Source organism: Aspergillus welwitschiae, assembly GCF_003344945.1.
Source record: "Aspergillus welwitschiae strain CBS 139.54b unplaced genomic scaffold BDQ94scaffold_5, whole genome shotgun sequence".
Lineage (NCBI taxonomy): Eukaryota > Fungi > Ascomycota > Eurotiomycetes > Eurotiales > Aspergillaceae > Aspergillus > Aspergillus welwitschiae.
In genome coordinates this window covers 964,960-989,081 of record NW_020798699.1, presented here as the reverse complement: position 1 = coordinate 989,081, position 24,122 = coordinate 964,960, and the positions used below count along the sequence as shown (strand labels likewise).

General features: G+C 50.4%; 7 protein-coding genes across 7 annotated transcripts; 4 read left to right on the top strand and 3 right to left on the bottom strand.

Annotated features, from left to right (window-relative positions):
• The first annotated feature begins 9 nt into the window (after window positions 1-9).
• Window positions 10-1,525, top strand: BDQ94DRAFT_137632 (F-box protein). Its single transcript, XM_026765085.1, has 2 exons — window positions 10-259; window positions 313-1,525. The coding sequence occupies exon 2, from the start codon at window positions 334-336 to the stop codon at window positions 1,411-1,413; it is 1,080 nt and encodes a 359-aa protein (XP_026630203.1). The 5' UTR covers window positions 10-259; window positions 313-333; the 3' UTR covers window positions 1,414-1,525.
• A 1,765-nt stretch (window positions 1,526-3,290) lies between these two features.
• Window positions 3,291-4,234, bottom strand: BDQ94DRAFT_167249 (Rab family GTPase; the record flags this gene model as incomplete). The annotated part of the gene is made up of 5 exons (XM_026770759.1): window positions 3,291-3,421; window positions 3,491-3,571; window positions 3,632-4,021; window positions 4,132-4,144; window positions 4,214-4,234. The coding sequence occupies 5 exons, from the start codon at window positions 4,232-4,234 to the stop codon at window positions 3,291-3,293; spliced, it is 636 nt and encodes a 211-aa protein (XP_026630202.1).
• An 851-nt stretch (window positions 4,235-5,085) lies between these two features.
• BDQ94DRAFT_106292 (putative Chromo domain protein Chp1p) lies at window positions 5,086-8,447 on the top strand. Its single transcript, XM_026763468.1, has 4 exons — window positions 5,086-6,236; window positions 6,292-7,329; window positions 7,386-7,717; window positions 7,782-8,447. Exons 1-4 carry the CDS (start codon window positions 5,094-5,096, stop codon window positions 8,395-8,397), a joined length of 3,129 nt encoding a protein of 1,042 aa, XP_026630201.1. The 5' UTR covers window positions 5,086-5,093; the 3' UTR covers window positions 8,398-8,447.
• A 397-nt stretch (window positions 8,448-8,844) lies between these two features.
• On the bottom strand, window positions 8,845-11,020 carry BDQ94DRAFT_106288 (putative ATP-dependent Clp protease). Its single transcript, XM_026763467.1, has 2 exons — window positions 10,439-11,020; window positions 8,845-10,380 (listed from the first exon to the last, which is right to left on the bottom strand). The coding sequence occupies exons 1-2, from the start codon at window positions 10,881-10,883 to the stop codon at window positions 8,975-8,977; spliced, it is 1,851 nt and encodes a 616-aa protein (XP_026630200.1). The 5' UTR covers window positions 10,884-11,020; the 3' UTR covers window positions 8,845-8,974.
• Window positions 11,021-11,420: 400 nt separating this feature from the next.
• On the bottom strand, window positions 11,421-12,647 carry BDQ94DRAFT_137625 (FAM207/SLX9 family protein). Its single transcript, XM_026765084.1, has 2 exons — window positions 12,559-12,647; window positions 11,421-12,492 (listed from the first exon to the last, which is right to left on the bottom strand). Exons 1-2 carry the CDS (start codon window positions 12,559-12,561, stop codon window positions 11,977-11,979), a joined length of 519 nt encoding a protein of 172 aa, XP_026630199.1. The 5' UTR covers window positions 12,562-12,647; the 3' UTR covers window positions 11,421-11,976.
• A 412-nt stretch (window positions 12,648-13,059) lies between these two features.
• On the top strand, window positions 13,060-15,380 carry BDQ94DRAFT_137623 (glycerol-3-phosphate dehydrogenase family protein). Its single transcript, XM_026765083.1, has 4 exons — window positions 13,060-13,513; window positions 13,589-14,721; window positions 14,789-14,840; window positions 14,925-15,380. Exons 1-4 carry the CDS (start codon window positions 13,200-13,202, stop codon window positions 15,007-15,009), a joined length of 1,584 nt encoding a protein of 527 aa, XP_026630198.1. The 5' UTR covers window positions 13,060-13,199; the 3' UTR covers window positions 15,010-15,380.
• A 308-nt stretch (window positions 15,381-15,688) lies between these two features.
• BDQ94DRAFT_157367 (glycogen debranching enzyme) lies at window positions 15,689-23,698 on the top strand (the record flags this gene model as incomplete). The annotated part of the gene is made up of 7 exons (XM_026768733.1): window positions 15,689-15,906; window positions 15,964-20,270; window positions 20,382-20,385; window positions 20,941-21,163; window positions 21,224-21,388; window positions 21,466-22,639; window positions 22,695-23,698. The coding sequence occupies 7 exons, from the start codon at window positions 15,689-15,691 to the stop codon at window positions 23,696-23,698; spliced, it is 7,095 nt and encodes a 2,364-aa protein (XP_026630197.1).
• Between the last annotated feature and the right edge of the window lie 424 nt (window positions 23,699-24,122).

Here is a 24,122-nt window from a genome sequence, read left to right as displayed (position 1 = left end):
GTCATCATGGCATCCCTTTCGCAATACAGCCCTGGGTGGTCGCTGGGTGCTCATGCACCTTCTTCCACAATGGCATCCACTCTGTCTTGCTTTCACTATGTTTTGATCACCCCCAAGGGCGGGGTCGCGACCTAGAGTTAGATCGTGATCGCGACGGCGTTGACTCACTACAGCGCCGAGGCTACCTCTGTGCCTAAGACTCGCAATTGAACCACATAATCTTCTCTCCATACCTTTTTGACCTGATTAACTGTACTAGGTACGTGTGACTAGTAAAAAAATGTCTACTGGTGTATTCGCTAACGCCTCTAGTTCCTTTCATACCACTGAGCCATGCCCTTCCATCAATTGGCCACGGAGCTATTGCTCCATATATTTCGCTCATGCGAATCTGTCACCGATGTTATGAACCTTGCAATGACTTGTCGGCGACTTCATACCGTCTTCCACCGGTCCAATAAACTACAAATACTCGTTGATGTTGCGGAGTCTGAGCTGGGCCCTTTGGATGATATCATCCAGATCGTCACGCAGAATACCAGCCAACGTGCCCACCTCTTTCGTACCGCCCCTATAACCGACTCCCTCCTTAAACAAATAGTCCAGATCGGGCACGTGGCCCAGAAGTGGGAAACCATATACCCGGTCAAGAAATGGAAGACCGATTATGAGAATCGTCGCTCGCTGGATGACGACGAGCGGTTCCGTCTCCGCCGTGCAATATATCGTCTTTGGCTGTACCACCGGGCCTTTCACACGGAGACTTATAGTCGGTTTAGCCGCACCCTTCCACATATTGTTTCCGAGCGTGCCCAACTCTTGCACAACTGGTCCACAGCCGAGCTGGCCGAGATTGAGGATGTGCGTTTGATCATTGGTGATATTGTGCAGAACCACATTTGTCCAAGCAACGGGACTATCCAACGCAAATTCCGCAAACGCTACCCGGAAAGTAACCATCAACTGACGTTCAATATCCATTTAAATTACCCTTCGAGCAGTAGTCCCGCTGGTGCACCTAGTCTGTTTGAGAAGGATCTCAATCCAGCCGAGCAGTATTTCCACACCGCGCACCCTAGCAACTTCACTGAATCACCCGCCAAATATAAGTCACGGTTTCGGAACGATTACTTTCATGACCCTGGTTCTGAAGGATGGGGTGACGAGATCCCACATTATTATGTCGTGCAGGACATGCTGAAACTCGATCCAGGCCAGGTGATCTGGCTACGGGAGCATGCACCTCTTAAAGAACAGGTGGAGACTTATGTACGCTCCTTTGGGGACTGGTTCCGCGACAATGGCGAGACCTTTGGCGATACATTGGAGTGGGTGATGAAGGAGCGGGGCGATGATATCGATGAGTTTCGAGCTGCTATTGCAGAACGGGAGGTTGGCGTGGTGTGGGATTGATACGATGGAATTGTGTCTGTCTGCTGTCATATTGCGTAGCATATCGATTACTGTAGGAAAGCATGTTAGTGTTACAATAGTTAATGTGAGAGAACTATCAACTGTGCAATGGGAACATTATCCTTTCCCTTGTGTGACCACCAAGCACCTTGGACTCTGTAGATACTCCGCGCTCCCATTAGTAAATATTCATCAATACCATAGACCTCATACCTGACCTACAGACATCAAACCACCATAGACATGAACAAGTTTAGTATATGCACGCCAAGCAAACAATTGGCTCTACACAATAGCTAGATAAGTATCCATCCATTCTGACCCATCAACCCGTTCCTGACCACCCGAACCTAGTACGTACAGTAAACCACAAATAATAACCAATCCTAATAAGATATCATACCTGCAACCCCCCAAAGCAGCCCCTAATCACCACACCTACCTACATGGCGTGATCATCTTCACCCACGTGTCCCAATCCAGAGCTTAAGAGCAACCATAACTTAGTAGACTATCTAGCAGATAGTCTAGCTACCTGTCAAACGGAACTCTATTCCGTTAATTAATAACTGGCAACTACTATTAATTTCTATCTCTGTTATATAGTACTCTCCAATCAACCATAAGTATTCATGTTTCTCAAGAGTTCCAACGCCCCAATTCAATCAATCCTGTACATAAAGCAGGATATGAGAAAGATAACTCTTACTCTACTAGTAGTTATGACTAGCCCCCAACTTGCCAAAAAAAAAGCAAAGCAGTCGAAAGACCAAAACCCCCCTAGTCAAGCGACACAACGTCTCCTTCCCCTTCTCACCCCTGATCAACCCAGTCTAAACCAGACGGGGAATAAATTCAGCCGCGGCGGCTAACAGTGGGTAGGATTGAGTGGAGACGGAGACACACTGTGAAGGGAGCACCTTGAAACCGAGGCGGTTGGCTTAGGTGGTCTTACCTGAGTAATTGTTTTGCTGAAGTGGTTGGCTTGGGGGTAATGGGGCTGGAAAGGTGGTGGCTGGTGTTCTTGTGTATCTTCGATTATTCCATTTACACTGGGAGTAATACTCTACATAAAAAACAGTGATTAAGTGAGTACCGCGTGTGTAGCGATGAGAGAGAAGAGAGAGAGAGAGAGAGAAAAGAGAAAGTAGCTGTGGAGCTCCCGGGTCAAAAGTGGGTCGGGCGAGATGCCCGCATGGGGTTGGCGAATTATTAATGGCTAGTAACGGGCAAACCAACGGGCGTCGGGCCCCATCCGAGGCGGCCAGAAGGGACGATTGCTTTGGCTTGCTTGCTTGCTTGTTTCTCTTACGGATCACTTTTTGTGCATTTCTTCTTTTATTGCATTTATAAGCGAGTAATCTTAGCAAAACCACTGTGCATACCGAACAGCAATCCTGTAGAGCCACGGATAAGACGCCGGGGGGAAAGTGGGAAATAAGAACAACATTCGTTAAACCAAACAGGGATCTGGGTTTCCGTCATTAGGCAGACATCATGGGGGGGAACAGCAATAAGACGTTAATCAGATCAATTTCTCATCAGGTTAGAATATAGGGAAGAAAAAAAAGGAAAACGATGGGGGAGGAATCCACAAGAAAGGGGAGCAAAAGGAATAGAGGGGAAAGTGGTAAAAGGGAAACAGAAGATATAAAGGCAGAGCGAACAAGGTGTCGGGAGAATGTGATGTCCAACAAACACCGCCGTACAATGTCCATGACCCCAGGTGCCATTCCTAACAACGTCCCTCTTGTGTATCATCTCCAGGAGGCTAAGTAACAGACAAAAAGAGAGTTCAAGACCGTTCAATTATCACATCACAAAAATAAAAAGTCGTTGCGGTTGACGTGTCACACATTCCCCGATCTCGTGGCCCCTTAACAGCATCCCTGCTTGGTCTTCGGGTCCTCCGACTCGTCGATCCGCACCATGTCGCGGCGGTCGCCCAGAACGGTCTGGCCGGCATCACCGCCATCCAGAGCCTTGCTGGAGACGATACGGTAGATTTCTAAAAGTGACAAGAACGTCAGCATGACGGAATTCGTCTGGTAAACTGAGGACCAGGGGCAAGTCTAACCTGTCAGGATGTTCTGGAAAGCAAGCTCGACGTTGCTGGCGTCAAGGGCAGATGTCTCGATGAAAGAGAGGTTGTTCTCGCCTGGTAGCACGTTAGCACGCCAGCACATTTCATCCTAAGCCAGCGAAGGTTCCAACATACTTGCGAATTGCTTGGCCTCTTCCGTGGGCACAGCCCGCAGGTGCCTCAAATCACTCTTGTTACCGACCAACATGATGACGATGTTGGAGTCGGCATGATCGCGGAGTTCCTTCAACCACCGGTTGACATTGTCGTAAGTCTGGTGCTTACTGATATCGTAGACGAGAAGAGCACCGACAGCACCCCGATAGTAAGCGGAGGTGATGGCACGGTAACGTTCCTGACCAGCAGTATCCCAAATCTGAGCCTTGATCGTCTTGGAATCGACCTGGATCGAGCGGGTAGCGAACTCGACACCGATGGTGGACTTGGAGTCCAGGTTGAACTCGTTACGGGTGAAACGACTCAAAAGGTTGGACTTTCCAACACCAGAGTCTCCAATCAGGACAACTGTTAAGTACAATCGTCGTTGGTTAGCCGTGTATCGCGAAAATGCGGCCGACAATAGAGGCGATAGGATCGAGCGGCGACTGTGCGGAGACGGGAAGTGGCAACTTTACCTTTGAAGAGAAACTACCAAGTAGCCCGTTAGTTATACCGTTGCTTGGCAAGGGGTGCGAATGGGAGAAAGAGGATACTCACATCGTACTCGTCGTTAGCCATGAGGGGTGGTTTGCGAGAGCTCGCTTAGCTTTGTTACACGTAAGATCTAGAGGACTGGGAAGGGATACGACGTGATCGAGCTGGGGGGAGGTTTGGAGGCTCTTGAAAGGAAATCCGGTAATAGAGTGTGTCTGACTTTCTGGGAGGAGGGGCGCAACGTTGTCAGCCTTCAGGACCACATCCAAGGGACAGAAGCACTCGGGGGGAGCGAGGAAAAGGGACGTTTAAAAGTAACCGACGGGAGGCGGGATCGGAGGAACTTACCGATGAGTGTAGGGGAGGCAGGCACCGGGGCAGGGAGATTAGGAGGTTATCCAGACTGACTTTCTCCCTACGGATTCCCGTCCGTCGTTCGCAGTGCCGAGTGCACTGTCGCCCCTTCGGGCCTAGCGCACGATCACGTGAGTGTATGCAGGTGGGCGGCGCGAGGACTTCAGTTCTTGATCTATTGATCAATTATTGTAAGTATCCTGTTGGGGGAGATCGCATTTCACACGGACAGCTCCTTTAGGTGCACCGTATGTGTCCGTAAGTGTGTGTTTGTGTGACCTGATTGCTTTTCATCGCATGATTGGTCCTGCAGTTCTTCCGCTGTATGTTTGCCGTGTGCACTTGCCAGTGCGAATCTAATCTACATTTCGAATCGCGCTTACATGAGCAGCTGGCTGGCTTTCAGCAACTATCCATTCATTTGTTTCAAGCCCAGCTCACTGGCGGCCCACTATGCTATGCTAGGTGGCTATCCTGTAGCTAAATTGGCGTCTCCGGCTCTGTGTTGCGCCCTGCATTCCTTGGGCTCCACATATCAGAAAATCCTTACGCACTCAAACTCCATTCAGTCTTGCTGTATAATTCGGCAATGACTAGAAAGCAGGATGAGAGCGATGATGAAATTTCCATCACCTCGACTGCGGTCAGCTCACAAGCATCTGAGTATGATGTGGAGGCTATCCTAGCCGAGCACAAATTCCCACATGGAAGGAGGTTTCTGGTCAAATGGGCCAATTACCCTGAGTGGAGAAGTACTTGGGAGCCTGCAGAATCCTTCAGAACGGCAGAGACCCTTATCGACTGGCAACGCAGAAAACAACAGATTGCAGAAGGGAAGCTTGAAGCGTATGACGTAGCTAACTGGGAGCGAAAGAACTTGAAATTCCAGGAGGCAAAAGAGGAGAAGAGACGCAGAAGAGATGCCAGAAGAAAACAACTTGGCTTACCCACGAAGGGTCCCGTGATTGAACCTTCAATTTCTTGGGATAGCTCCTGTGTGAGTGCAAGACAGAAGAGTACACAAACGCCGCCCACTTACACACCCAGCATTCGTTCACTGCCTTCTAAAAGGCAGCATGCCGTGGCGGAGCAACCCCCGGTCCTGTTTGGAAGTGGACAAAAACCAAAACCAGCGTCAGCTACGCCGCGTTCCGAGAACGTTCAGGAGGCCGCGAAGTGGTTTTCGCATCTGTCAACGAGGCGAAAACACGAGAAAGCCAAATTCAGAGAGCCAGATCCCGACATAAATCAACTAGAGCTCGTTCGACCGTCAGACTGGTCATCCAAAGCACCTTTGCACTTTCCCAAGTCTGGTTCTGTTGACCAAACACGAGAAATAGTCCAATTCGTGGATGAGCAGTCTGTTTCTCACACGGAAACTCGTCTCCCAGATGGACTTACCCACTTACCCGACCCGCTCACTGATCCGTCAAATCAAGACCGGATCAAGCACGACCGTCCAGATAAACCGGTCCAAGATGTTCCCAAGCTACCTCGGAGGGTGCCTGGTCCCTATGCCAAATTTGTGTCCGGCCGCTTTTGCAATCCCGGTGAGGTGTTAGTGTATATGTATTATGGACCAGACAAAAGATCCATTGGCCCAGCTAGACTATGCGGTCTTAGCCCCATGTCTGCTAAAAGGCTTATTGCAAGTAAGGCGGGTTTATATATTGAGGTTTGGTTCCAACATCTTTGCACGCTGGAGGATTATGAGGTACTCTGTTATAACTCAGTAAGTGATTTGGCGATATAAAACTAGTCTTGTTTGCTGAACCTAACAACCATAGCGGTCGCGACATCGCACATATTGTAGGGGCTGGATTCAGGGTTTTAATGATACGGAGTCCAAAATATATAGCATGGCACAGGAGCTTGAGCAAGGCGACCTTCTCGCGATTTTTCCAGGCATCCAGGGTACGCCACACAACGTGTTACTGGCCTACCCGTCTAATTCACTGAAGCTCGAGTCACTCAGCGACGGCTACTCCAGGAACCAGCCGGATACCTTTCTTAACCTTGTTGTGAGAGATCCCTTGGACTCTCTTGAGTTTATTGAGCGACTGCCCTCTAGAGCAAGAGCCGACGACCGGTGGACAGATCCTCGCCACCAAGACGCTGTCGTGAGGGATATCCCGTATTATCAAATACCTGGAAGTGGATGTGACGGTATAAAACACGTCGACGACGCCCCAATGTCAATATCGTCTGAGCAGGGAAAGAGATCAACAGAAAGGCAACTCAAAGAGGTAGCTAGTGAGACGAAGTTGGAATCATCACCAAAGCAACTGGGGGTTGCTTCAGCAGAAAAGCAATTGAAGAAGATTGGGATACCCGTGAAGCCAGACAATTCACACGAGCCATTCGAGCTACAGTCTGAGGAAATGTCTAGTCCTGCGAAGCCAAACTCTTCACAGAAACCTCTGGAGCCAGCTTCGGCCGAAACAAATGAGTCTGCCGACCAAGTGCAAGACGAACCCATGGAAATCGATGATGAAAAAGACGAACTCATGGAGATCCATAAACAGCATAGTTCTGCTTCAGCGCCAGGCGAGCAGGGCTCAATAACCGCCCCACCTACAGCCGATCTCGAAAGTGTTTTCAAAAAGGAGTTTGGAGTATCTTATGAAACTCTAGTGACAGTGAACGCCGCAGGCAAGGTGCAGAGAGCAGAAGCGTTTTTTCTCCTGTTCGAGTCCGAGGCACTTCACAATGAGCTTCTAGTCCTCCAGGCCTTCTTAAATACACATAACCCTGTTATATATACCTGGCAGCAGAAAGACGACTGGGAGAAATTTGCGCGAGCTGTCCAAGTCGGGGTGGTTTTGGTATGTTTTGCTTTTAACTGAGCTCAAGATGCACTAAAAGACCAACAATCAAGCAGGTTCACGAGAGCTTTGTCAACTTCAACGAGTTGCCTTTCTTCCAAAACGTCATCAGCAAGCCAATCAACTTCTGGAGCGTCTCTCTGGCCAAACCTCTCGAATATGCCGGTCACCGGTCCCACTTCCAGCGCATTTTCCCACATGGCGGGGCTATCTTGATGACAGAAGATATAATGCTTCAGGATCCAAAAGCAACCGTAGTAATCCTAGCGTGGTTCGCTGACTTCATCAAGAAGAAGTATCCGGGATACTGGAAAATCATGTTTCGGCCTGCTGTTCTGGACTGGCTCATGCAACAACCAGAACCCACAGACGAGTCAATACAGGGAGTGTACGTTATTTCATTCCAAGCCAACCTACAATCTAATTTCTCTAACCAAAAACTCTGTCTCTAGATGGCCTACCATGTACCGGTTAGTCCTAGAATGTTGCGGCGTTCCCGCATACGACACCCCCCTTGGCGAGCTATCATCCGGAGCCCATGATGACTACCTCGAAAGCAACGCCATATCCCCTCCCAACCTACCTAATTACGGCACCCGCACCGAAGCAGACAATCCAGACATCCCCAAAGGCCTAACCCAAGACCAGCGCAACGCAGACCACCTTGTTGAATTCTTTGCCGGCTGGGGCCTGGTTCATCGCCACCGATACCGACGATTGGTCGTCCTCACGCAAACGAAAACCCTGGACCGATGGAGTAAATGGCAACACATCGATGTCAAATGGGGCGCGAAGGATTTCTTGAAAACATTCAAAATTAATCATAGATACTACTGGTCAAAAGTCTTTGCTGCTCCTTCCTCGTCTTCAGCAGCGTCTTCTGCCGGTCTTATTTCTTCTAGACCAGGTACACCGTCTGAAACACGAGCCTCATCGGATTCCTATACGCCGCGGACACCGAAATCTCGAACTTCATCATCCATGTCGGTTACCAGGGATATGGATGGAGCTAGTTACTATGGCCGGATACCTGGCGGAGTATCTTCGTATCCGGATCCATACAAATGAGTCTTACGTGATAAGAATCGCAAAAAGAAAGATTGTGTGTTACGAGCCGGGGTGGACTGATTTCTGTTCTAAGATTCCCTTATCACGTAGTTCAGTTTCCTATTCTTTTTTTTTTCTTTTCTGTGTCTTATGTTTCCTATACCCAGTGGGCGTGAATTTGTTATGTCTGAGGGAGATGGTGTGCCCCTCGTCGATTGATAGTTTGTGTAGTAACCGTTTCATATGTAAATGACAAAACGGAAAGACTGTCCTGATAATGAAACCCGGTGTTTGAGCCACGTATTTATACAGAAATATCAACAACATAGAATAAACCATGTGAATACTTGCAAGGCGGATATATACTAGTGGCAGCAGTAGCAATAAGTTCAATAGTAAGCAATGAAAGGTATCAACACCGATATAACAACGCCCAAAACAGCCAGCTTATATGAATAACTCATCCAACTAGTAATCGCTCAGCGAGGTTAATGACAACAGGATTAACTGCTGTCTGCCTGCCTGCCTAAGTCCCATGCTCTCCATTCCGTCCATATGTACATCATCATCATCAACATCAAATCCAAGCGAACGACAACTAAAACCCAGCCGTCTGCGTGCGATATTCCCTGAAACTCGAAATCGGGGGTAGTTCATCCGCCGGCCGTGTCCTCGCTTTCTTATCTTTACTCTTCTCCGCTTTCTCTCGACGGACCTTCTCCTCCCACTTACTTTCCTCAGCGGCAATCATGGAATGGAAGCGTCCGCCCTGACCGCGCGCAAGATATATTGGTTTCTCGTTCCGCTCCGCGACGGATTCTGTGACCAGGACGAATTTGACGCTCGAGCCGGGGGTTTCGAACATTGCGTCGCTGAGGATGGTTTCTAGTTCGGTGCGGAGGGCGCGCGCGCCTGTACCCATTGTGAAGGCATTGGCGGCGATTTTGTGCAGGGCGGGAGTGGTGAAGCGAAGTTCAATGCCGGAGAGGCTGAAGAGGGTGGTGTATTGGGCTAGGAGGGAGTTGCGGGGTTCAGTGAGAATGCGGACGAGCAGAGGGGTGGTTAAAGTGGAGAGGGCGGCGGTGACGGGTACACGGCCGACTAGTTCAGGGATGAAGCCGTAGTTTTGCAGGTCGGTGGGGTTGAGGAGATCGAGGGCGTTGAAGTAGGTTGGTTCGCTGTCGGGGGAGTTGGGAGAGGTGGCCGACGTGAAGAAGGGGAGGTGCTTTTTGTATAGGGCTTCTTCTTCGGATCCCGGGAGGATGGGGATCGGTTCGTTGTTCCCCGGTGTGTGGTCGCGAGATCGATTGTTTGTGAGGGCTGAACCGCGGACGGGCTGGCCGAAGCCGATTGATCCGCGAGATATCCGGTCCATGATTACTTTGTGTAGCCCGACGAAAGCACCGGAGAAAATGAAGAGGATGTTGTCTGTGCGGACGTTGTAGACCTCGCCTTTTTGGGGCATGTTGCCGCCATTGGGGTTGAATGGGGAGTTCCCTAGCGGGTTGTTGGAGGGAAATGTGTTGGGGGAGTTGCCGACACGAGGTGCACTTCGTTCTTGTTTCGCTTGCACTTGTACCGTTGTGCCCTCGATGAGCTTGAGCAGCGCTTGTTGTACTCCTTCACCACTGACGTCCTTCCCGTGGCTGACCTTTGCTGCGGCAATTTTGTCCACTTCGTCCAACACGATTATGCCGCGCTCCGCCTGCTCGACATCATAGTTCGCAGCGGCCAGAAGCCTGTGGACGCAAACTTCTGCATCCTCTCCAATGTAACCAGCCTGCGTGAACGGTGTGCAGTCCGAAATGCTGAACGGGACGGATAGTATCCTTGCCAGTGTCTTTGCCATGAGCGTCTTTCCAACGCCAGATGGCCCCAATAGAAGGATGTTGGATTTCTCCAGTTGTAATTCCGACGAATCGTCAAGTCCAGGTTGCGCTGATGTAGGCAATGTACCTATTTCGGGGGTTGTATTGACGGTTTGTTGTTGGCCTGGGAACTCGTCTGACTGGCTTAGCAGGGCTCAGGTGATATGACAGGCAACGGAATACAGATAACCTACCTTCGACCGGGTGATGCTCAATTGCCTCTCTGCGCGCCCGTTTCGCTAGCAACTCTGCGTTTTCCTCCTCACGTCTCTGCAGCTCTTGCACCCGTTGGTAGTGGTTGAAGACCGCGACGCTAAGTATCTTCTTTGCACGATCCTGGCCAACGACGAACTGGTCTAGGTACTGCTTCAACGTTCTGGGGGTCACCCGAGGGGCTCCGAAAGCCGGAGCTGACGCAAGAGGTCCGGTTGTTGGGAGATCCGGTTCATAACTGCCAGTCCACGGCTGGTTTGTGAAATCTGAGCGATCGAATTGGGACCAGGTAGGGAAAGTGGTTGATGAGCTGGTGAATCCACGGCGAACAGGGCGGGTAAGCGGCTTCGGCGCATGCCGATAGCGCAAGGGAGAGTTGCGGTGCGCCCTGAGGAGGCCACGGGCCTGTATAGGCAACCGTAGCATGGCCAAGCGCAGTGATATCTGCAGGAGAAGGGTGCGATGATGAATATATGGGAAGGACGCAAGAAGCAGCTGGTCTGTGAAAAAGAGAGGGAGAAGGAAGGCTGTGGGCAGTCGAGGACTGTCACCTCCGATGGCAGCAGATAAGATGCAATACAATCAAATCAAACCAAATCGGGCGATAGCTTTCCCCGCAGCACGTGATGCTTATCGCCGACGGTACCCGTGGATGACGTGGTTGAGATGGGCTTGTCTGACACAACAAGTAAGGTTTGGACGCAAGAAGGATCCGTCAGTAGAAGAACTCCGGAAGACGTGTTGAGCTTCGTGCTTTGTTAGTTCGGAGGTTGTGAAACTCGAGGCGGATAAAGAACTCGTGTTTCGTCATCCGGGAGCTCCAAGTGCGACGAGCGGTGGCGGTCCCGATCGTCGCTCCCGTCCGTCCCAGACACCGACTCCGCTAAAGACCGACCTGTGCCATCCTAAACAAGTATGGCCTCCAAGGTGGTCTTTATTAATGACCTGAATAAGTGCTACATGTGAGATTTTCAATAGAATAGTATGAATTCATTTGGCATGAACTGGGATTAGATCCCCTATACTTCCCCGTTCTTCCATTAATTCATATAAAACAATGCGAGTCTGCCAAGAGGCATTGAACTACTAATTGTACCAAACCTTCTTCTTTCCCCAATGGCCTCAATTATGCTTACGCACATTCCTGTAAGCTTCCGTCCCATTCGACAAATGTGCCAAGGTCGTATCGTACATTTAGCTTTGGCCAACCGAGCGGTTCCGTACTTTCCCTGACACTGGAAGTTTGTAGTCACGGCTGTCATTGTTCCAATTGAGATGTCCATACTGGTCCAATCGCTGGGGCGTCCTGTAGATATGGGAAAGCAATAGTCCCCAGGTGCCTCGTACGCGATAGCTCGGCGTCAACTGGGGAGGGACTAGTGGCGTCGACACTGCCACAGATTATACTGTAAAGCAGTGTGTTACAGCAACTGGCTGCGGCGCCAACCGCCACCCAGAATGAAAAGGAGAATTGAGCGAGTTGCGCTCGAGACAATCCATACTCCGAGATATCGAAAAGCTAGCTGCTTGATTTGAAGGCAGGCTGCTGCTCCATAGTTTGAGATATGAAGTTCCGCAGGGCCGCCCATCGATTGGAAACCGAGCCCCCATCTGTGTTGCTGTTGGAGTCTGTAGTGGTTGGCGCTGGTGCTTGCATGCTGGACATCTGCGCCATATTCTTCGCAAACCGATCGCGCTCCAGCCGTTCTAGCTTCTCTCGACGCTTCATAGCACCTGGCCTATGCTGCAGAGTTTTCTGCTTGATGATATTAACCTGTTTGCTAGGGTCGGTAGCAGCGTCGTCGGCGTCCGGAAGCGCATCGGCCAATGAGTCCAGAGCAGCAAGTTTCTTGGAGGCACGCCGGCGCTTTGTAGATTTCTGGGAGTTCTTTTCTATCCTGGACACAAAGCTGCTGTGCTTAATCAAGCGCTTGTCCTTCTTCGTCGTGCGAAACTCATCGTGGAGAAAGCTGGGCTTAGACGAGGGAAGAGCGCCTTTCCCACTTGCAGGCTTCTTGATCGAGCGAGTAGGAGCCTATAGCAGTAAGGAGGTATTGGTAAGAATACGTGCATGCATGATATCAACTAGGGGAAAGCTTACCATGATGGGGAGGGAAGTGCTGTTTCTCCGTTCGGGGAACAAGACGAAAAAAGGCTTGCATGTGCTTCACGAAGAACCGAATTCTTCGTTGATTCCGATGGGGTAGCGCGGACTATTCCGGAAGAGCACTAGTCCCCAACCGAAGACCCGATAGTATGTGTGGCTCACCGCCCAGGTGATTTCGGGGCCTCACCGACTGGCCGAGTCTAACCACAGAGTGACAAAGTATTGAACCTCAGGCAAATTCCCCCCTTCCCGGTCTAGTTCGGGGTCCCTGATGGCCGTCTTCAGTCAAAGATCACTCGCGCTTTGTCTCGCGCCAGCCATTCGGGTTCCATCCTGTGCTACATTAAGGCTGATAAGAATTCCCAACAGTGGGACCAACAATTTAGTAGCAAGACACTAGACCTGACTAGGCCGACCGTAGTTCAAGGCCACAGAAACTGGATCGTCATATTTCCATCAGAATCTCTCCCCCTGCTCCTGGTCCAGTTTTCTTGCGGGAGGCAAAGATCCACATTCACGGGTTCCGAACCCGCCTTTTTATCTTGCACTTGCCAGGCTCAGTGTCTCAACTTACATCAGGGCACCACCACGCCGACACCGGTTCGATAAGATTGCCTTCTCATTTGTGGCCTTGCATGTGGATGCTGTCTCCAGCGCGCCTTTTATCTCGCCGGACGTGCCCTTTTCCATCGAGGACTACTACTGTGCCTGTGACTCTACCTCGGCCCCCGACCTTCCATCACCTCCTGTCTACTCCATTGAGTCGGGAATTTTCGCCGTGTCTATCAGCTTCCACAGCATATAAGCCTCAAGGGCCCGTCGCAGTCCGCTACTTCTCGCATAGCCCTTTCCAATCGTCGATCATCCCCGCCAGTACCGAAGCAACAATGGGCTCTCTCGGACCGTATCAGCGCAAACACAAGATCACTGTGGTGGGCTCAGGAAACTGGTGTGTGCAAGCTGGCTTTCCGTCATGGTACTAGTGCCAGGGAAGAAGGAAAAGGCTGACTCGGGTCATGTATAGGGGATGCGCAATCGCCAAAATTGTCGCCGAAAATGCCGCCAGCAACCCCGCAATTTTCGAGGAGAAGGTTGAGATGTGGGTTTTTGAGGAGAAGGTGGAAATCTCCAAAGACTCCCGGCACTATGATCCCTCTTCACCGCTGTGCCAGGGCCCACAAAACCTGACGGATGTGATCAACCAAAAGCACGAGAACATCAAATACCTGCCAGGAATTACTCTCCCCTCCAACCTACATGCTAACCCGTCGTTGGTTGACGCAGTCAAGGATAGTACCATCCTTGTCTTCAACCTTCCCCACCAGTTTATCATCAAGACCTGTGAGCAGATCAAGGGCAAAATCCTGCCCTATGCGCGGGGTATCTCCTGCATCAAGGGTGTTGATGTGAACGAAGAAGGTATTCATCTCTTCTCCGAGACCATTGGCAAGATCCTGGGTATCTACTGCGGTGCTCTTTCTGGCGCGAACATTGCGAGCGAGGTAGCCCTGGAAAAATGGTCCGAGTCAAGCATTGCCTATGATCCTCCGCACATGGATTCCAAGGCGCCATCTCCCAATCGTTCCCCGTCTACGTCGACCGAGAATCTCGTTCAGTTCGAGCACAAGGATGTTTCCGGCCAACTATCACGAGTAAAGCTGCAAGCGCTGCCGTCCGATTACCCCCCTGTGGACCACGCCGTCCTGAAGTCGCTCTTCCATCGTCCGTATTTCCATATCCGTGTGGTGAGTGATGTCGCGGGTGTGTCGCTTGGAGGCGCCCTTAAGAACGTAGTTGCTCTTGCTGCCGGCTGGGTCGACGGCATGGGCTGGGGTGACAATGCCAAGGCTGCCATCATGCGGGTTGGCCTTCTCGAGATGGTCAAGTTTGGTGAAAAGTTCTTCGGGGCCACCATCAATACTCGAACCTTCACCGAGGAAAGTGCGGGTGTTGCCGATCTGATTACTAGCTGCAGCGGTGGCCGGAACTTTCGCTGCGCGAAACTCAGCATTGAGAGGAAACAGTCGATTGAGAAAGTCGAGGAGACGGAACTCAACGGCCAGAAGCTTCAGGGTACTTTGACTGCGGTTGAGGTAAACAACTTCCTGAGGAAGCAAGGCCTTGAGGAGGAATTCCCCTTGCTTACGGCTGTGTACCGTGAGTAACCCAGTTCCTTTTCCCTTTATTTTGGTTTTTTGCCATCGATGTACTGACCATAAAATAGGTGTTCTCGAGGGCAGTATGTCCGTTGAAGATATTCCTTCTTACATTGAGCGGTAAATTGGACCTGTTGATCCTCTCCTTTGGTTTATGTTCGGGTTGTTAATTTAGGGAAATCTGTTCCTTTTGTGTCTTGACAGAAAGCCGGAGTCTATCTCTTACGTTGAAACCGGGCGGGTGACCAGCAGTGGAACAAGCCAGGCAGTCTTGAGCGCCAGGTTGTGATCGGGGGCAGGATTCATGCATTACCCCCTCCTCTTGTGTTTTCCCCATCCTTGTCACTTTCTTTCCTTTCTTTTCATCACCTTGTTTGTCTTTATCACCATCTATCTTTTGGGGGAAGCGTCTGTTGGTAGGTATACTTTGTCGAGATTTTCTCATGCACATAGACCGATGACTATAGACCGCAATGACACCGGAATGTCTGAATATTCTTCAATCCCATCACATCCACGCCAGTAATGAGCTGTACAATTGCCAGATCATCAATGGCCTGACCGGGGGCCATGAGGGGAGGCCAGCAGGGAAAGAGGAGGCGTGCGGAGGCCCGTGTTCTCGCCCGGGCCGTTCCAGCCCGCGCTCTCTTTCATGATGTCAGTGATCCCGCGGGGTTGCCCTGAACCTCCCAGGAACAGGAAACCTTGGTCGGCCTTGCTTCTCCTCCAGTTGTTCTTTTGCTCATAAATAGCCAGCGACCTCTGCGCCGTGGCTACACGGGTTGTCTGTGCTTTTACTTTCCAGGAGGACACCCTGCCCTCATACCCATTCCTCTCCGTTCCTTGGTTAGTCTGGCCGGCAATTCACCAAGAATAGCGCCGCTAGGCTCACCATTGTCACGAAGTCTAGTCGAAGCTCTATCCCCAAGCTCCCCTAATCGTGACGGCTAGTATCATTGGAGCTCACAATGTCCTCTCCACAGCAGGTTTATCTGCTGCCTCTGAAGGATGATGGATCGCCCGATGTTCCTGGAGGATATATCTACCTCCCTGCTCCCACTAACCCGCCATACTTACTTCGGTTTGTCATTGAAGGCAGCAGCTCAATCTGCAGAGAGGGTGCTTTATGGGTAAACATCCCTGAGAAGGGCGAATCTTTCAATCGGTCTGCTTTTCGGAGCTTCAGGTAAGCGAAATAAATGGCCACAAGTTAATCAGCATTTGACCTTTCCGATAAAATTAGCCTATCCCCGGACTTCAACAAGAACATTCAGATCGATGTCCCCATCACCTCTGCTGGTTCTTTCGCCTTCTATGTGACCTTCTCCCCGCTTCCTGAGTTCTCCGTTCTATCAACACCCACCCCAGAGCCAACAAGGACTCCAACCCATTATATCGATGTCTCACCCAAGTTGACTCTTCGCGGTCAAGATCTCCCGCTCAATGCCCTCTCTATATACTCTGTGATCTCTAAGTTCATGGGCCAGTATCCCAAGGAGTGGGAGAAACACCTCAACGGTATAAGCCAGCGTAATTACAATATGGTTCATTTCACGCCCTTGATGAAACGCGGAGCTTCCAATTCGCCTTATAGCATCTTTGATCAACTACAATTTGATGACGCCGTGTTCCCCAATGGTGAAGACGATGTTGCGCGTCTGATATCTAAGATGGAGAATGAATATGGACTTCTGTCGCTTACGGATGTTGTATGGAACCACACCGCCCATAACAGCAAATGGCTGGAGGAGCACCCAGAAGCCGGTTACAGTGTCGAAACTGCCCCATGGCTTGAGGCAGCACTGGAGCTGGACACTGCGCTGCTGAAATTCGGACAGGATCTCCAAAACCTTGGGCTGCCGACCGAGTTTCAAACTGTGGACGAATTGATGAAAGTCATGAATGTTATGCGGGACAAGGTCATCGCTGGAATACGACTATGGGAATTCTACGCCATTGATGTGAAGAGTGACACACATAAAATACTCGACAAATGGAAAACATCCAAAGACATAGATCTAACAGACACGAACTGGGCGCAACTCAATCTTCAAGACTACAAAAACTGGACTTTGAAGCAACAAGCAACCTTCATCCGAGACCATGCTATACCTACTTCGAAACAGGTCTTGGGCCGGTTCAGCAGAGCTGTTGATTTGCAGTTTGGGGCAGCCATACTAACAGCACTTTTCGGTCCGCATAATCCTTCGACGTCCGATACTACTATAGTCGAGGAAAGTCTCTCTAAAATACTCGACGAGGTCAATCTTCCATTCTACGAGGAGTACGATGGCGATGTCTCGGAAATTATGAATCAAGTCTTCAACCGGATAAAATATTTACGGATTGATGACCATGGACCCAAGCTCGGCGCCGTCACGGCACAAAGCCCATTGATCGAAACGTACTTCACGAGGCTGCCTCTGAACGATGTTACCAAGAAGCACAAGAAAGAGGCGCTGGCGCTGGTCAACAATGGCTGGATATGGAACGCTGATGCTCTGCGGGACAATGCGGGGCCTGACTCCAGGGCTTATCTGCGACGTGAAGTAATCGTCTGGGGTGATTGCGTGAAGCTGAGATATGGCAGCTGTCGTGACGATAATCCTTTCCTCTGGGATTTCATGACAGACTATACTCGGCTCATGGCCAAATATTTCTCAGGGTTCCGCATCGACAATTGCCATTCGACACCATTGGTGGTTGCCGAGTATCTGCTAGACGAGGCACGCAAAGTTCGACCCAATCTGACTGTTTTCGCGGAACTATTTACTGGCTCGGAGGAAGCTGATTATATATTTGTCAAACGTCTCGGCATAAATGCGCTCATTCGTGAGGCCATGCAAGCTTGGAGTACAGGGGAACTAAGTCGTCTTGTTCATCGTCATGGCGGACGCCCGATTGGTAGTTTCGATCTTGACTTGCCCTCTTCAGGCAGTAGTCATGCAATAGCTTCTTCTGGTCTTGACTCCGGCAAAGAAAAAGTTGTTCATATTCGGCCTACACCAGTTCAGGCCTTATTCATGGATTGCACTCATGACAACGAGATGCCCGCGCAGAAGAGAACCGCAAAAGATACTCTGCCAAATGGGGCTCTGGTAGCTATGTGTGCCTCAGCCATTGGCAGCGTCATCGGCTATGATGAAGTATATCCTCGGCTTGTCGATCTCGTCCATGAGCATCGGCTATACTTCTCTGAATTCTCAGAGGCCCCCGAGACTGGTCTGAACTCTCTCGAAGGGGGGATTGGAGGCATCAAAAAGCTACTCAATGAGCTTCATACCAAGATGGGTATTGAAGGTTATGACGAGACGCACATTCATCATGACGGTGAGTATATCACAGTGCACAGGGTGCATCCCAGAACACGGAAAGGTGTTTTCTTGATTGCACATACGGCGTTTCCTGGTCAAGATAGCAGATCTGTACTTGCGCCTACACATCTTGTCGGTACTCAGGTCAAGCATATCGGGACGTGGCTCTTGGAAGTGGATACAAGCCAAACTACCAAGGAGCGGATACAAGCAGACAAGTCCTACCTACGGGGCCTGCCAAGCCAAGTCAAAACGTTTGAAGGTACCAAGATCGAGGAGTCTGGCAAAGATACCATCATATCCGTTTTGGATTCTTTTGTTGCCGGGTCTATTGCGTTGTTTGAAACATCCATGCCGAGTGTTGAACATGCAAGTGGACTGGACAATTACATCACCGAAGGCGTGGATCATGCATTCTCGGATCTTAGCTTAGTCGATCTAAACTTCGCGCTTTACCGCTGCGAAGCTGAAGAGAGAGATTCGAGTAAGGGCCAGGACGGGGCTTACGACATCCCCGGCCATGGCCCCTTGGTCTATGCCGGTCTACAGGGGTGGTGGAGCGTGCTTGAGAACATCATCAAATACAATGAACTAGGCCACCCACTGTGTGATCACCTGCGAAACGGACAGTGGGCTCTGGACTATATTGTGGCTCGTCTGGAGAAGTTGGGCCACAAGGAAGAGCACCCTGCCCTTGGCAGGCCGGCTGCATGGCTGCAGGAGAAGTTCCAGGCCGTTCGTCAGCTGCCAAGCTTTCTTTTACCCCGGTACTTTGCGATAATCGTTCAGGTTGCCTACAATGCCGCCTGGAAGCGAGGGATTCAACTGCTGGGACCGCATATACAAAAAGGGCAAGAATTCATTCATCAGTTAAGTATGGTGAGCGTCCAACAAACTGGATATGTGAATTCGGCGTCTTTGTGGCCCACAAAGAAGGTACCCAGTCTTGCAGCTGGCCTTCCGCATTTTGCGGTAGACTGGGCGAGATGCTGGGGCCGCGACGTGTTCATCTCACTCAGAGGCCTCCTTCTGTGCACAGGTCGCTTTGAGGATGCCAAAGAGCACATAACGGCATTTGCAAGTGTACTGAAACATGGCATGATCCCGAATCTTCTGAGCAGTGGGAAGCTCCCGCGCTACAATTCTCGGGATTCTGTATGGTTCTTTCTGCAATCCATCCAGGATTACACTGAAATGGCACCAGATGGACTGGAAATTCTCGATCATAAGGTTCCCAGACGTTTTCTACCATACGACGATGTATGGTTCCCGTTTGATGATCCGAGGGCCTACTCGCAACAGTCAACGATATCCGAAATAATTCAGGAGGTCTTCCAGCGACACGCACAAGGACTCTCCTTCAGAGAATACAACGCCGGGCCTGACCTTGATATGCAGATGACACAGGATGGTTTCCAGATTGATGTCAAAGTCGACTGGGAAACAGGGCTGATATTCGGTGGCAGCCAATACAATTGCGGGACATGGCAGGACAAGATGGGTGAGAGCGCGAAAGCGGGTAACAAAGGCGTACCTGGGACACCACGAGACGGGGCAGCAATCGAGATAACCGGGCTAGTGTACAGCGCCTTGACTTGGGTTGCTAAATTGCACGAGCGTGGCATTTACAAACATGATGGGGTTGACATTGGAGGTGGGAAATCCATCTCTTTCGAGGATTGGGCGTCAAGAATTCGGGCCAACTTCGAACGCTGTTACTATGTTCCTCTACAGCCAAAGGATGATGGCCAATACGACATCGACGCAAGCATCATCAATAGACGGGGGATTTACAAGGACCTGTACAGGTCTGGTAAACCATACGAGGACTACCAGCTTCGTTCCAATTTCCCGATAGCCATGACCGTCGCTCCAGACCTGTTCACTGCCTCCAAAGCACTTGCAGCTCTCGCTCTTGCCGACGAGGTCCTGGTCGGGCCAGTGGGAATGGCCACTCTGGATCCCTCCGACCTCAATTACCGCCCTAACTACAATAATTCCGAGGACTCGACCGATTTTGCAACCGCCAAAGGGAGAAATTACCACCAAGGTCCTGAGTGGGTTTGGCAGCGTGGGTACTTCCTCCGCGCCTTTTTGCACTTCGACCTTGCTCGCAGGACGACAGCGGCGGAACGGACGGAGACATACCAACAGATTACTCGACGCTTGGAGGGTTGCAAGCGGGCTTTGAGGGAAAGTCCATGGAAGGGCCTTACCGAACTAACGAATAAGAATGGTGCATACTGTGCAGATTCCGTAAGTCCCGATGCCTTCCCCTCTCTCTGTCTCTTTATCGTGCCGATCAATCTTCGCTAACCTTATACAACTCTATAGTCACCCACCCAAGCATGGTCAGCTGGATGTCTGCTTGATTTGTATTATGATGCATCAAGACATTCACAGAGCTGACTAGCGTGTTGTTGATACAATTTTCTATCTTGATCTAGCGAAGATCATCATGAGTTCGAATTAGATATATGTTTGTCCAAACTTAGTTAATGGAAATAGCTTTTATGTGCTGGCATGATCCTTACTCGTATGACGCCGGGCCGTCTGCCGTTGCGGAAGACCGCATAAAAAACGGTCGCTGAGTAAGCCACGTGCACAACTCATCGCCAACTAGAACGAGACGAGACTAGTACTTTTGAGTTTGGGTTCGTCAACATGTGTTTTAGCAAGCGATGCCCGACTCGGGTCCAATTTGCCGTTCCTAGCGCGGAGATTGCGGTGTAGAGTGTTTGTATCGGTGTCGCCTGACTTCTCCAGTTCAGCTTTTCGTGTCCAAGCAACATCCCCCAGGTCGCGAGCCCGTCTACTATCTATTGCGTGGCCCTGACCCCTGACGTCAGTTGTTTTTGACCTACGCATCCTCCCGAGCACAAACGTTTCCGAATGCATTGACAAAGCCGAACATCAATCACTACATCTCCGGTGCAGAACATCTGCTTTTCGAGCGTCATGTCTCTCACGGAATCCGCCGCGGCAGCTATGCTGACCGCCGCGGTCGTGGTAGACAGTCCCATTGACGTGCATGAGCCTAGATGGGATGACCAGACCAGGGGTCGCGATTTGTACACACAACTAGTGATCAGTTTGCTGGTCGGGCTCAGCGCCTTTTTTTCATTCTGTGTAAGTCTATGCTGAATGCAAGATTGAAACGAATCTCTCTAACAACTCGCGTCTCTATAGGTTTTACGACCGAAATGGACCGAACTATACGCCGCTCGGCGTCGTCAACGCAACGCGGCTTCATACTTGCCCGAACTACCCGACAGTTTCTTTGGCTGGATACCCGTACTATATCGGATCACTGATGAGCAGGTGTTGGAGTCTGCAGGCTTGGACGCTTTCGTTGTAAGTTCTATATGTTGTCTTGGTCGCGGACTAGATGTCAGAATCGGCCATTTTCTGACGTGGGGTCGTTATCCTAGTTCCTCACCTTCCTGAAATTCGCCATTCGGTTCCTCTCCGCTATATTCTTCTTCGCCTTGGTTATCATTCTACCAACACACTACAAGAATACCGGCAAATCGGGGGTTCCGGGTTGGGATGACGACGATGACGAGACATTCGATGGAGACAAAGACAAGAAGAAACTCATATCGGATCCGAATTACTTGTGGATGTATGTCATTTTTACATACATTTTCACTGGGCTTGCTGTCTACATGCTCATCCAAGAGACCAATAAGGTTATCCGCACGAGGCAGAAATACCTTGGAAGCCAGACCAGTACGACCGATCGGACTATTCGCTTGTCTGGGATCCCTCCGGATTTGGGAACCGAGGAGAAGATCAAGGATTTCATGGAAGGTCTCAAAGTGGGCAAGGTTGAGAGTGTCACACTATGTCGTGACTGGCGCGAATTAGACCATTTAATCGACGAACGACTGAAACTGCTGCGAAATCTTGAGCGGGCCTGGACTAGACATCTAGGCTACAAACGGGTTAAGGCAAGTCCGAACGCATTGACCATGATGCACCAGCAGCCGCGTGGCTCCAGTATTGTTTCAGATGGAGATAGTGAGCGAATCCAGCTTCTTTCTGAAGGAGGGCGCGACCACGTTACGGACTATGCACACAAGCGGCCGACAGTGCGCATTTGGTATGGGCCTTTCAAGTTACGCTACAAGAACATCGATGCGATCGATTACTATGAGGAGAAGCTGCGTCGTCTCGACGAGAAAATTCAGGTTGCTCGTCAAAAGGAATATCCTCCTACCGAGGTTGCCTTCGTAACGATGGAGTCGATCGCCGCGTCTCAGATGGTTGTACAGGCCATCCTTGATCCTCACCCCATGCAACTACTCGCTAGATTGGCTCCAGCTCCAGCTGATGTCGTGTGGAAAAACACATATCTCCCGCGCTCGAGGCGGATGATGCAATCCTGGTTCATCACTGTGGTCATTGGCTTCCTGACTGTATTCTGGTCGGTGCTTTTGATTCCCGTTGCCTATCTGCTTGAGTACGAGACTCTCCACAAGGTGTTCCCTCAATTGGCCGACGCCCTTGCTCGGAACCCACTTGCCAAGTCCCTTGTGCAGACTGGTCTGCCGACCTTGGTTCTCTCGCTGTTGACTGTCGCTGTGCCTTATCTCTATAACTGTAAGATGGTTCCCAACGTTACTTTTTGTCTACTCACGCGCTAAATTGTCAACAGGGCTCTCGAACCAACAAGGCATGATGTCTCGGGGTGACATTGAGCTGTCCGTAATTTCGAAGACCTTCTTCTTCTCTTTCTTCAACCTCTTCCTCGTCTTTACGGTATTCGGAACCGCGACGACATTCTACGGGTTCTGGGAGAATCTCCGAGATGCCTTCAAAGATGCAACGACCATAGCGTTTGCATTGGCCAAAACTCTGGAAAACTTTGCTCCGTTTTATATCAACTTCCTATGTCTTCAAGGAATAGGATTGTTCCCGTTCCGACTCCTTGAGTTTGGAAGTGTTGCCATGTATCCCATCAACTTCCTGGCCGCTAAGACCCCTCGAGACTATGCTGAGCTATCCACACCCCCTACATTCAGCTACGGATATTCCATTCCGCAGACGGTCCTAAGTCTTATCATCTGTGTGGTATACAGCGTGTTCCCTAGCTCATGGTTGATATGCCTGTTTGGATTGATTTACTTCACAATCGGCAAGTTCATCTACAAGTATCAGCTTCTGTACGCGATGGATCATCAGCAGCATTCGACGGGACGAGCGTGGCCGATGATCTGCAGCCGAATCTTGATGGGCTTGATGGTTTTCCAGCTGGCGATGATCGGCGTGCTAGCCTTACGCCGGGCTATCACCCGCTCTCTGCTCATCGTCCCTCTCCTTATGGCAACCGTATGGTTCAGCTACTTCTTTGCCCGGACCTATGAGCCTCTTATGAAATTCATCGCTTTGAAGAGCATTGACCGCGAGCGGCCTGGCGGGGGCGATATCTCTCCGTCCCCGTCGTCGACCTTCTCTCCTCCGTCCGGCCTCGACCGCGATTCTTTTCCGATCCGGATTGGTGGACAAGAACTCGGACTGCGGCTGAGGAAGTATGTCAACCCAAGCCTGATCCTGCCTCTTCATGATGCATGGCTTCCGGGACGCACGATGGTTCCAGAGCTTCAGGGAGAACTGGAGCATCGCAATTCCGGAAACAATGCGGCCGATGAGTCCGTCTGAGACTGCATCAAAGGCGCCAAAGTGGATTGATTTCACAACATTACAAGTCAATCGATCTCTATCATTGTCTATATATGTATTACTTTCTAATTACCCCTTGTTGTATGAGTTGCTTTTTCCCGCCATGATCTACGATGCCATGCCTTTGATGTCATAGATGGCCATATACGCCTGATAGTCTCACACCCTCGAGGTGAGACGGTCGATTTTATGCGCTGCAATTTTCACGCGATCAGATTTAGATGTCACTCATCTTTGTTGATAATGGTTTCCTTATCTCTCGTTTATTGATACCAGAGGCCTTCCTGTAGGAGGTTTCATTCGACGCATTGATGCCAATATAGCCTGCATGTACTATCACTTTATGTACTCTAGGGAGGATTCCTGATGCTCTTGTTAATATTTGCCATTAATGAACCGCGTA

Bases quoted from the DNA above. Each gene is read 5' to 3' on its own strand.
- BDQ94DRAFT_106292 (XM_026763468.1), top strand. From the start codon at position 5,094: ATGACTAGAAAGCAGGATGAGAGCGATGATGAAATTTCCATCACCTCG. The intron at 7,330-7,385 runs GTATGTTTTGCT...ACAATCAAGCAG, and splicing joins TCCAAGTCGGGGTGGTTTTG to GTTCACGAGAGCTTTGTCAA. The intron at 7,718-7,781 runs GTACGTTATTTC...CTCTGTCTCTAG, and splicing joins GACGAGTCAATACAGGGAGT to ATGGCCTACCATGTACCGGT.
- BDQ94DRAFT_137623 (XM_026765083.1), top strand. From the start codon at position 13,200: ATGTGGATGCTGTCTCCAGCGCGCCTTTTATCTCGCCGGACGTGCCCT. The intron at 14,722-14,788 runs GTGAGTAACCCA...ACCATAAAATAG, and splicing joins CTTGCTTACGGCTGTGTACC to GTGTTCTCGAGGGCAGTATG. The intron at 14,841-14,924 runs GTAAATTGGACC...GTGTCTTGACAG, and splicing joins ATTCCTTCTTACATTGAGCG to AAAGCCGGAGTCTATCTCTT.
- BDQ94DRAFT_137632 (XM_026765085.1), top strand. From the start codon at position 334: ATGCCCTTCCATCAATTGGCCACGGAGCTATTGCTCCATATATTTCGC.
- BDQ94DRAFT_106288 (XM_026763467.1), bottom strand. From the start codon at position 10,883: ATGCTACGGTTGCCTATACAGGCCCGTGGCCTCCTCAGGGCGCACCGC. The intron at 10,381-10,438 runs GTAGGTTATCTG...TAAGCCAGTCAG, and splicing joins TGAGCATCACCCGGTCGAAG to ACGAGTTCCCAGGCCAACAA.